The following is a 12,483-nucleotide window of genomic DNA, read 5'->3' as shown; positions in this document are numbered from 1 at the left end:
CTGAAATTGTAGTCCTAGACTTTAAAATTCTTAATTTTGTAATTTGCTCTTGTGCCATTTAATAAGTACAGAATGTAATTAAATTTTGCACACATCTGAATTCTATAGCTGCAGATAGTTTGATCAGCAAATTTCATCACTTTAATTTATATGAGCTGCACCATGAGAAAACCAACATAGTAACTGTTGCTTTGCGACCAGCATGGATCCAGACCAGCCTGCACATCCATGCAATCTTGTCAGGATCCATGCTGTTTGCTTTCAAAGCCTATTGCAATTAGAGAAACTGTTAGCGAACAGCATGGATCCTGACCAGATTGCGTGGATGCGCAGGCTGGTCTGAATCCATGCTGGTCGCAAAGTCATAATGTTGGTTTTCTCATGGCGTGGCTCATATGTTGAAAACAACGTTGCAATTAATTGACTAATATTGCCATTCTTAAGCTTTTTATAAGAACATGTCTTGTAAAATTTAATGGTTGTTTGCAATTAAGAATAATCATACGAAAACTTTCCTGGCTTTTGCATAAGGGAGGTAATAATTATTTTACAAACTTGCATTTCTAATTAATTTCTGTAAAACAAATAATCATCAAGTCAAATATTTCACATAATTATGTATTAAAATTGTTCTTATATTCATATCATTCCTTACATAAATTATGGTTAAAGAATAATTACATAAACAAAAACAATTTAAATCTTCTAAAGTTGCGCAATCAGGACAGAAAATGCAAATTTAAAAATACAATCAAACCTTTCTTTATTACCTGCGGCCTGGAGGCGGCCGCAGGTATATTGGAATGCAACAAGTAGTAAAGCACATGGAGACTGGGCGATTTCACGTGATATTTTACCGATTTGCGATTGGCTTATCGCATTTATGGAACGCCGTTATTGCAATAAAGCTGGCACTCTGTATGATATATATAGAGAAAGTCTTGTGACCTGAATTCCTTATTTATTATTTCATATAACTTATTCAAGCTTTCAGCGGTGATCAATATTGATACCTAGTTGTGCATAAGGGATTTTTAAGATTCCTCTTTGTTTAAGGTATAGGTCCATGTTTCGGAGAAAAAAGTTCGAACGTCATCAAATCATAGACAGAAAGCATTGTTTTACATGAAAATTTAACAGCGTACAAAACATTTATATTACTCTACAAAACCATTGTCAATTTACTGATATATGTACTGAATTCCGGAAAGGGGCTGCATGAAGGGGCCGCATTTCTGGACAGTTCATTGCCTTTAAAAACTCACCATTTTTTAAAAGCTGTTAACACATCTTCGTTTTGATGCATTTGCAACATCGTGCGAGTGTTTAAACGTTACATAACTAGGTAAAACATCGTTTTTGACAATTGTTTACATTTATTTCTTTACAAATGTCATTCTTAATTAAAAGGGGACAACTCATTAAGAATATTTTAAGTATCCAACTCTGTGGGACAGAACAGTAAAACATGTATTGGACAGATAAGTTGTGTGTCAAGATGCTGTTCATTCGTTAAAAAATCTGTTGTTTTGTGATATACTGCTAAACCTTAATTACATGGATTATGGTCTTGAGTTTTTTTGGGTTTTTTTTTTTTTTGTTGTTTTTTTTTTTGTTTTTTTGCTCTATATGTCAATTAAGTCCAAGTGAAGGCATGAATCACATTTGTAATAGTTCTAGTAAAGTATTTCAATAGACAAGGAATGTGGCCTGTTGAGCTAAAAGTTATGCCATACATGAAAGGGAAATATAGTTATTTTTGCTCAGAACAATAACTTTCAGAATTAAGAAATATATATTTCATAGGTCTACTTGTACAACATGTAGAATGGAGTTATTTTTCCTATGTAAAGCGTAATGGTATGATAAAAAAAAAACAAGTATGATATTCACTCATAAGTTACTTTTTAGCCTGGTATAACTTCTGGCCGCAGGAAATCTTTCGACTTGTATATCATTATTGGGAGAGCCAAAATTTGGTCTTTAGTGTTTGCAAATGATCCTCACAGACTGAAATTCTTCATAGACTGAAATATACTATAGACCGCGCGATGTTTAACCTTTAGCCTGCTTAATTTCCAAAATGGACTGGTCCATCATTCAATTTGGGCAGCACCACTTATTATTCAAAAAGGTGTTCACTGAAAATTTACTGACTGAATAGCGAACAGTGCAGACAGTGATCTGAGCCTGCATGCGAGGACTTGCAGGCTGATCCTGGTCTGCACTGGCCGCAAAGGAAAAGTGGGAATTGAAACTTGTTCAAAGGTGATCTTTAGCACAGAATTTACTGAACCTCAAGCTAAAATGTATTACGCACTCAGTGAATATAAATAAGTATAAATGGTCAAAACTTAAAGGTCTGGAACAAATTTATTATTTTACCAATATCAGATTGACCACTTTTAAATTATTATTTAATAAATTAAGTTTTAATTCATCTTATAATTTTGAAAAACATATCCCAATAAAACAGTAATTTTTGTCAAAAGAAGTTAAATTATTTCACATTGGTTGTACTTGCAGGAACCCCAATTAAGAAATAAATAATCCCTTGAATAAACTTTTGAGATATCTTGTAATTTTAACCCTTACCATGCTGGACACAACTGATTATGCCTTTGTGACCAGTTCAGATCATGATCAGCCTGCACATCCACGCAGACTGACCATGGTCTGCACTATTCGCCTTTTAAGTCAGTATCTTTTTGGTAAGCCCCCCATTTTAATTGTCAATGGTTCTGTCCAATTTGAAAGATGGACAAATTCATTATAGAAATATAGCAGGGTAAGGTAAGGTAAGGTAAGATACATCATTGTCATGACTCTACAAAACAGTCATTTTGGTTAGATGAAGTTAAATGATTTTAAAAGTACAAACATTGTAATATGAGTTACAGACACAAGTACTCACTGTTTATATTTTATTTAAGTCACAATTTTTTAAGGGGAGTAAGACACATTCCCAGAGCTCCTCCCATGATAGATCAACCAAATATTGTGGTATAATCATACCACGGATTTGGTGTAACAGTTGTTATTAAGTCCTTTTCTGTTTTCTTTTCATTCTCCTTTGTGGGGACTTTTTCACAAATGAAAGGCATTTTATCAGAACAGTTGGCATCATTCCATTTAAAGAAATTGTACGAAAAAAGCATAACAGCAAGGCAGTTTTCAGAGGTACCACCATTTGGTTCCACTCTGTCCCAGTGAGTGTAGCCAAATATTTGCCCATCATCCCGCCATATCCAGGAGCGCTCAGAGGTAATGTCAGATCCTCCTGCCCAGAAGCTGTCCCAACCTTCACCCCAGCGTCTGCCAGACTCTTCATACATAAGTCTCACATGTTCATTCTTCTCTTCGTTTTCAATTTGTACAAGCCGACCACCATGATTTTCACAGAATGCGCGTGCATCGTACCAGCTTTTTTCTTTTGTAATGAACAGATAGCAGGACTTCAGCTGATAGTCAAACACCCAGGAACCATCACACTGAGAAACAAGTTCGTGTAAATCTTCTTGTCCAGAATAGTTCTTTTGCAGTTCAACAAATTCACTTTCAGTGATAAAGCTTTCTGAAGCATTTTGCTTAAACTGTTCCAGTTTCTTATCCAGAGCATTGTTCTGTTCTTTCCGCTGCCACTCCTCCAATTCAGAATCATTTCTGATGGCAATAATTTCAGATTGTAACTTAGTGATATTCTTTCTTTGTGCAGCGCATTCTTGAAGTCCTTGTTCCAGATCGTTAATTTTAGCATGTAGATCTCTTGTTTCATTTCTCTGATTTACTTTTAACTTCTCAATGGCAGTACTGACTTCTCTCTGCAGTGTGTCCTGAAATTCTTTGCCCTCACTAACAATCTGGCGGTATAATTGTTTCTCATCATGAAATGCTTTAATCAACAGTTTTATCTTTCCTTCATTAGCCTTCTCTTTCACCATAAAGTCTTCCATCACATTTTCTGTGTAAGGAAAAGATTCTTGTTTACTTTCAAATAATGTATTATTCAATTCGGCAATCATTCCCCATATTGCCTCTGTGTTAAGTTTAAGTTTATCAACTTCCGAATTTGAAGAACTTAGATCCTTTTGCAATTTTTGTAAAGTCAACTGTGTTTTTGGAGCTGCTGTTTCCATAGCAACAGTTTCTTGCCAGGCTACAAGGGAAACAAACAGAATGAATTTAAACATTATGTCCAGGAGGTTTTGAAATATTTCACTGTATCTTGAACACAGTGTGATTGCAATCTAGGAAAGTGAATTTTTGTACTGCAGTGGTAGCATTTATGCCTACAAGTTGTAAGGAAAGTCAAAATGTTAAGTTCGTTTTTCAGTCATTTATGTCACCTATCTTTCACTATAAATTTTGTTACTCTTGGGCATAGAAAAAAATGAGCCGCGCCATGAGAAAACCAACATAGTGCGTTTGCGACCAGCATGGATCCAGACCAGCCTGCGCATCCGCGCAGTCTGGTCAGGATCCATGCTGTTTGCTTTCAAAGCCTATTACAATTAGAGAAACTGTTAGCAAACAGCATGGATCCTGACCAGACTGCGCAGATGCTCAGGCAGGTCTGGATCCATGCTGGTCGCCAACGCACTATGTTGGTTTTCTCATGGCGCGGCTCAAATTATGTATGGCATTGTAAAATCATTGGGTATTAATTAACCCAAGTTCTTATTAGACAGCTTGAATATTAACCTTTACCCTGCTACATTTCTAGAATGGACTAGTCCATTATTCAGTTAGGGCAGTACCACTTACTATTCAAAGGGGTGCTCACTGAAATTTACTAACTGAATAGAGAACAGTGCAGACTATGATCAGCATTTTCTAAGGGAAAAGTACATGTGTACTTTATTTCTTTATGCAAGCTAGAAAAAGTAATATATTGACCAGAAAATATGAAATACTAACAAAAATTAACAAAAGAGATAAAGATGAAAAGAAAACTTTTAATTCCAATGTATTTGGTTAAGCAAGCTGCACAAGAGATCATCATAAAAAAGTCAAAACAATAAAAGTAAAATAGGTCTTTTGTTGTGAAATACTACTTTCTATTATTGTTTTCCCCATGTATTTGCCAAAGGTCTGAATATTGATTTAACATATTAGATTTTTTTTCTAAATCCATTGTTTGTTACCTCCCTTTATTGTTCTAACTAAGTCCACTTATATATAATGGAGTCATTGGTTTTCTAACCATGTGATTATGTTTAACATCTATTTCGATAGCTACTTTATTCAGTTTTAACATGAAATTTAACTCCATCTGAAACTTTAACTATTTTCACATAATAAAGTTAAGAAACTGAAACAATTTATTTTATTAATTACAATGGAAAGGGGGACCATTAAGGAGAAAGTTTCAATCAAGATAGAAGGACTGACTAAAACATAATAAACGTTTATTTTGGTGTAGCCTGAAGTTAAACATGAACAATTATTATATAGGATTTACAAAGAACTTTCTTTACAGAGAAAAACTGTACTTTACCAGGAATACAGGTAGTACTCGAAAACATTCTGCAGAAATCTCGGATACTTGTGTAACTTTTCTTCACTGTAACAACATTTTCACCAGAAATCCTGAATCCATAGTTCACTTCTCTGAACTGAGACCTAATTTCTTTCCATCAAGATACAACCTGTGTTTTTTTTCCCTATCAAAACAGAGTGCTGCCAGTTAAGTGGACTTGAAAAAATTAGAGCAACTGAAATAACTGCAATGTATAATTCAGATCTATGTAAACTAGTAGAAATCATTTCATGATCATTAACCCTTACCATGCTAATTTTCTATAATGGACTGGCCCATCTTCCAATTTTGGCAGTACTATTTATCATTTGAAGGGGTGTTTACTGAAAATTTACTGGCTGAATAGCAAACAGTGTAGACCATGATCAGACTGCACGGATGTGCTGATCTTGGTCTACACCGGTTGCAAAGGCCGAATCAATCGTGTTCAACAGGGTAAGGGTTAACCCTTAATTTACACTGGTTGCAATTTTTAAAGGCAGAATCAAATCGTGTCGAGCATGGTAAGAGTTAAAAATAGTCACATATACATATTATATGTATAAAGCACTCAGGAAACATAATAAGTGCATGATTATGATAAAATATAAAGGAGCTTTTGTGATCGCCCTAAGTTAGTCCGTTGTCTGTTCACAATTTCTTGTGAACATGATAGAGACCACAGTTTGCAATCAATTTTAATCAAACTTGCATACAACTTGTATTGGCAAAATATCTCAGTTCCTTTCGAAAACTGGCCAGATCCCATCATGGGTTCCAGAGTTATGGCCCCTTAAAGGGCTAAAATTCACTATTTTTGGCTTGTGAACATGGTAGATACCACAGTTTGTAATCAACTTTAATCAAACTTGCACATAAGTTGTATTGGCATAATATCTCGGTTCCTTTTGAAAACTGGCCAGATCCCATCATAGGTTCTAGAGTTATTGCCCCTTTAAGGGCCAAAGTTTTTTGCTCGTGAACTTGATAGAGACCACATTTTGTGATCAACTTTTATCAGACTTACACACAATTTGTATTGGCATAATATCTTGGTTCCTTTTGAAAACTTGCCAGATCCCATCATGGGTTCCAGAGTTATAGCCCCTTTAAGGGCCAAATTTGCTATTTTTGGCTTTTGAACACAATAGAGACCACATCTTGCAATCAGCTTTTATCAAACTTGCACACAACTTGTACTGGCATAGTATCTTGGTTCCTTTTGAAAACTGGCCAGATCCAATTATGGGTTCCAGAGTTATGGCCTCTTAAAGGGCTAAATTTTGCTATTTCGGCTTTTGCAGCCATATAGAGACTTCATTTATGGTTTGATTTGATACAAACATGTAAATTATCTCTAACCGTAACCCTAACCTGTCAGATCCAGTCATAGGGTTCTAGAGTTATGGCCCCTGAATGAACATTGAAAGTGCCAAAATAATATGTTAATATTTACCTTGTGAACATGTTAGATGCCGCATTTTGCATTCAGCTTTAGAAAATCATATGCACACAAATTTAATCACAATAAGATATCGGTTCCCGTTGCTTGAAGGTCAAGGTCACACATTGAGTTCAAGGTCAGCACTAATCCATAAAATGGTTATATCTCTGCAACTATTGATGGTATTGGTTTTGAAACTTAATGTATGTCATCAGGTTGACTGAGACACTATGCACTTATTTTATATCTGATTACCTCCCATGATTTTAATCAAAATGGATTTATATCAATAAGTACTTACAGGACTCATTTGAAAATTCATTATTATCATTAGCTGGACTGAGACAATCAGGGTTGATAACTATAGACTGATTTTATGTCAAATTACCTCCCTTTATTTCAAATTAAAATGGGTAATCTCCGTAACTAATGAAGATACTGATCTGAAATTTCATTTATGCCATCATATGGACTTCAGTGTAGATACATATTGACTGAATTTATGACAAATTACCTCCCTTTATTTTTGATGTAAATGAATATAGCTTAGCAGCTTCTAATGAGCTTGGTTTGAAACGTTATTTATGTCTTCCATGGTAAGAAGTAGCCATGTTAGATAACACTTGATTGAACCTTTATCAATATGAATACTTTTCTAATATATTGTTGTAAAGGCTTGTACTCTTCTACATGCATATACCAATACATGATTACCTCCCCTGATTTTAATAAAAAAAATGGATTTATCTAAGTAAGTATTTATAGGACTCATTTGAAATTTCATTATTGTCATAAGTTGGACACAGACAATCAGGGTAGATAACTATGGACCAATTTTATTTCAAATTACCTCCCTTTGTTTCAAAGCAAAATGGGTGTATCTCAGTAACCAATGAAGATACTGATTTGAAATTTCATATATGCCATCAGATGGACTCAGACAATCAGGGTAGATAACTTTTGACTGAATTTATGACAAATTACCTCCCTTTATTTTGTGTAAATGAATATACCTCAGCAGCATCTGATGAAATTTGTTATAAATGTTATTTATGTCTTCCAGGGTAAGGAATAGTCATGCTAGTAAAAAAAATGCAGCATTTGAGCCTAGGACCCTCAAACTTGGTTTGGAGATTTGCCCTGACTAGTGACCCATAGGTCAAAAGGGACAGTTACAAGAAAATATTTATCCTGATGATATTTAATGTGTATGCCTATATATGATCTATGTCAAAACTTGGTCTTATCATTAAGAGCAATGGTACTCAGGTGAGCAATATAGGGCCATCATGGCCCTCTTGTTTTGGGAAGTGGGGGATCCATTGCGTGACAATGATCATGAATACTGCATTCCTTAGAAGGTGATATGAAAAATGTCCACTGTGAGATATATGAATATTGACCAAGGTGCCAGCCATGAAGGTCTATATTCATATATTGAGGGGAGAACATTTTTCACCCTCCCAAGAATGCATTTTTTTTTCATTCAACAAAAAATATATAAAAAGTTAAATTACATTTACTGGAAAATCAAGATATTAGTGAATTAAATGATTTACTCATCATTAAAAAGTAATTTAACTAACCAAAATTTTACCAATTACAATAGGGTTAGTTCGCTGTTACAAATGTATGTTTTATTGATTTTAATCAAATTTTGCAATTATCCCCCTTTAATATGAATTTTAGTTTTATTTGAAAAGCTTTCTAGTTGATAGATACAATCTTAAGCAAATGTTAAGTTCTAGAACTGTGTCTTGTTTCTGAATTTGCTTATTTGTCATGTATCTAATTTGCACCATTAGAATTTTTAAAATTAGCATTTTTAATGAATTTCAGCCAAATATGTAGTAGTTAACAAATATGATACAATATGGTTATATTTATATAATTTCTAAGGAAAAGTACTTGCGCGAAACAACCAGGATATAATAATAACTGTGTATCAAGAGTACAATACCATAACAAGAAGAAAGATAACCATGTGTAACTAAGTCTAAGATATTTAAGTGTATTACGTCCCTTGATTAATAGTGATCTATTGAACTTGTTCGGTTACCTGAATGACGTCATAGAGGTATTTTCCCAATTAGGACAGAGGGAATTCCTCATTTACAGCGATTAATTATTATTGACAAGTTTCTAGCTAGCGCTAGAAATGTTTCTTATATTATTTTTCATAAGTTGTAATGCAAATTAACTGATTAAAACCGACAGGGGTTGGTTGCACGCCCAGGTGAGCACACTAATTGGAAAACATGACGTCACCTGGAATACTGTGTACATGTTCTGTGAAGCATAAACGCTTGACAATTGTTGGGTGTGCCCTAGAAGAAACACGGATTTCACCTGTGTAATTTTGGAATTATTGACAATTTATTAGAATATGGAATGATTTAAAATAAAAACAGGTAAATTACGTAAGGCATAGACTGCGTTTTTGAGTAATTACCGGTTAAATTTTGATACACATGAACCCAAATTTTCAATTAAAAAAAAAACACGCCTACCCCACCAGAATATTTCTTTATAATTCGGGGTCACTGGGTTGGAACATGTTTTCATGTAATCAGTCAAGTGTTTTTGAAACAAAGCTGTGAAAGACATTTTCTTACATGCAGGCCAGGTTGCATAGTAAATAGCAGCCACTGTCCCAAGGCCTCCTGGGGAAAGCTGTCATGTTACAGGTAATTAATTTTGCCTTCGTCATATAGATATAATTCTGATGTTACCTATAAGCTTATTCAGTACCTATATTGCCATACTGGACCCTTCTAATGACAACTGTTTAGTCTGCCTAATCCGTTACGAGGTTAATTATTCGTGAGCTGTACTTATTCTGAATGTTTCCTAGAGCGGTGAGATCTTTTTGGAATTAAAGTCACAGCTGATGTTTAAAAAAATGTGACAGCTAGCTTAAAGCATTCATAGCAGGTATCAGCCCGGTAATTGTACAGTCTGTCAGTCCCTGTAGGCCCACTAGTTAAGAAGGCAGCATAATCATGGCACAAGAAATGAAACTATGATTTTGTTAGCATCCAATAAAGGCTTTTGAACTTGTGTGGTCCTTCAAACTGTAGGGACTTCAGAATGTTAGGTAATAGATAGTATGTAAACCATAGAAGTGTTCACACTGATTTCTAGCCTTCTACATCACATTATTGAAACTGTATTCACCTCGGCTTCAGTCAGGGGCGGCGAAATCTGATTTTGACTTGCTTGTCGGTTTTTGTCAATTGCTGTTTTGTACTTGTCCGTATGATAATTATATAGTAAATTCTGGTAGAATTTCACTTGTCCATACAAGCTTTGGGACAACCTGGGCAATACGGACAATTGAATTTGCCGCCCCTGCTTCAGAAGCTGTTGAATAGTACTTAAATAAATAGTTATGTGAATGTTTGGACCAGTTGCAGAAGATACATTTTATGGATGTTATAATTTGTGATTTGTCCTCAATATTGATGTTGCAGTGAATAAGAGATTCAGAAGGTTGTGCTTCAACTCCTGTAAGCAGGTCTTCTCAGAGCAGAGGCAGTAATTTTAGTTGATCCCAGCGTAACTTGTTCATCTCACATTGAGTAAAGACAGTTCATGTTATTGAATCATTTATCCATAGGAAATTTAAGTTGACGGTCACTTGTGGAGAAGAAATGGTTTTGGTATGGAAATTGGAATCATTATGGAATAGTCTGGTTTATAGGTTGACCAACTGCCATTAAATTTACAACTTAAATACACAACTTAAATACAATCACAAAATACTATTAAATGAGTGTTCACTGATTGCATTCAGGATGTAAAGAAGTATCATTGACTGTGATTGACATCCATCAATACCTTGTAGCTGTGACATTTGGTTATCTTTTAAACTGTAGCACAATCTTACTTTTTTTTGTCTTAAGCATTGATTTTAAGTTGTGCAAAAAACACACCACCCACTTGTTCACATGTAGATTAAACGAAGTTTGCCATGTTTTGACAAAATGTAAATGTTATGCATCCTGTAGTTTGTTTCATGAATAAGTTGAAGTGGGTTATAAAGTAAGATATGACTGGATTTAAAAATGCAGTGAAACAAGAGTTATCTTCTCTTGGCGGGCCTAATGTTATAAGGTAAGGTCTCAGCTTACATGTATGATGAGCAGGTTAAGGAAGGGCAAAAGGTGCTAATGATACTTAATTCTTCCTTAAGTTTATAGTTTATAAACATCCTGTTCATTTGTCTCGGGAAGTTAAATGATAAACACTACAAAACCCAAAATCGGTCACAATAAAACAGGCATTTTTTCAAGATTTGTTGTTGCTTTTTTTTTCAGTAAGGAAACAAGGTGGCCTTTCTTAACAAGAGACTGATTGACTGTGCATTTTGACCATCTGTTGAAGTTCTGTCAATTATTTATAAACTTCTTGTCTATTGTATGCCTACTGCCTCCATTGATTACAAGAAAAACACATTAATAATTCATCAAGTCACAGATTTTTCATTGTGATCTTACGGTGATATAGGCTTTGATTGTTTTCTGCATATTGATTAAAGGTTTATAAAATAGAATAAAAAACAGTCAGACAGCTGATACAAGAAGCAGGGAGGTCGTGATATTATATGTGCACGGGTAGTGCACGGGTATGGGTACATGTAAGATTTCCTTCTCTATTTCGATAAGATTTGCCAAAATTTAGTACATTGCAAGATATCCTCATTCATTTTAGCCGCACCAATAGAAAACCAACATACTGCATTTAGAGCCTATACAGAGAAGTAGTATTTCACCGTAGTTTACTACATAATCATAATAATTATATGGACATAAAAATAAAGCAGCTGTTAACAAAAACAGACAGATAAATCAAAATCAGATTTCGGATCCTACTCACCGAATCAAGGGAAATCCCCGTCCCCACTCCTGAACATTCATTTGCTTCAGGAAAAGTAACTGGGGTTAAAACTCAGACCAATGAATCAAGTGAAATCCCCAAACCCCAGCCCTGAACTTTATTTGCTTCACGAAAAGTAACTAGGGCTAAAATTCAGACCACAGAATCAAAGGAAAATCCCCGTCCCCCAGCCCTGAACTTCATTTGCTTCACGAAAAGTAACTGGGGCTAAAATTCAGACCACTGAATCAAGGGAAATCCCCGTCCCCCAGCCCTGAACTTCATTTGCTTCAGGAAAAGTAATTGGGGCTAAAATTCAGACCACTGAATCAAAGGAAAATCCCCGTCCCCCAGCCCTGAACTTCATTTGCTTCAGGAAAAGTAACTGGGGCTAAAATTCAGACCACTGAATCAAAGGAAATCCCCGTCCCCCAGCCCTGAACTTCATTCGCTTCAGGAAAAGTAACTGGGGCTAAAATTCAGACCACTGAATCAAAGGAAATTCCTGTCCCCTAGCCTGAACTTTATTTGCTTCACGAAAAGTAACTAGGGCTAAAATTCAGACCACTGAATCAAAGGAAAATCCCCGTCCCCCAGCCCTGAACTTCATTTGCTTCAGGAAAAGTAACTGGGGCTAAAATTC

The 12,483-nt window shown here is 35.1% G+C and overlaps 2 protein-coding genes across 2 annotated transcripts in view; one reads left to right on the top strand and one right to left on the bottom strand.

Annotated features, from left to right (window-relative positions):
• Positions 1-304: 304 nt before the first annotated feature.
• LOC123555636 (low affinity immunoglobulin epsilon Fc receptor-like) lies at positions 305-4,236 on the bottom strand. The gene has a single exon (XM_045346231.2). It carries the CDS (start codon positions 4,188-4,190, stop codon positions 2,988-2,990), a length of 1,203 nt encoding a protein of 400 aa, XP_045202166.2. The 5' UTR covers positions 4,191-4,236; the 3' UTR covers positions 305-2,987.
• A 4,984-nt stretch (positions 4,237-9,220) lies between these two features.
• The window catches only part of LOC123554948 (myosin-VIIa-like), a 67,867-nt gene continuing 64,604 nt past the window's right edge, over positions 9,221-12,483 (top strand). The window contains exon 1 of the mRNA XM_053547458.1: positions 9,221-9,373. The gene's annotated coding sequence lies outside the window, so the exon portion shown is untranslated. The remainder of the gene's footprint in view (positions 9,374-12,483) is intronic.

Source organism: Mercenaria mercenaria, chromosome 7 (genome assembly GCF_021730395.1).
Source record: "Mercenaria mercenaria strain notata chromosome 7, MADL_Memer_1, whole genome shotgun sequence".
Lineage (NCBI taxonomy): Eukaryota > Metazoa > Mollusca > Bivalvia > Venerida > Veneridae > Mercenaria > Mercenaria mercenaria.
The sequence above is the reverse complement of the archived record's forward strand: the minus strand, read 5'-3'. Positions and strand labels throughout refer to the sequence as shown.

What these genes read in the sequence shown, in the direction of transcription:
- LOC123555636 (XM_045346231.2), bottom strand. Translation starts at nt 4,190, where the DNA reads ATGTTTAAATTCATTCTGTTTGTTTCCCTTGTAGCCTGGCAAGAAACT.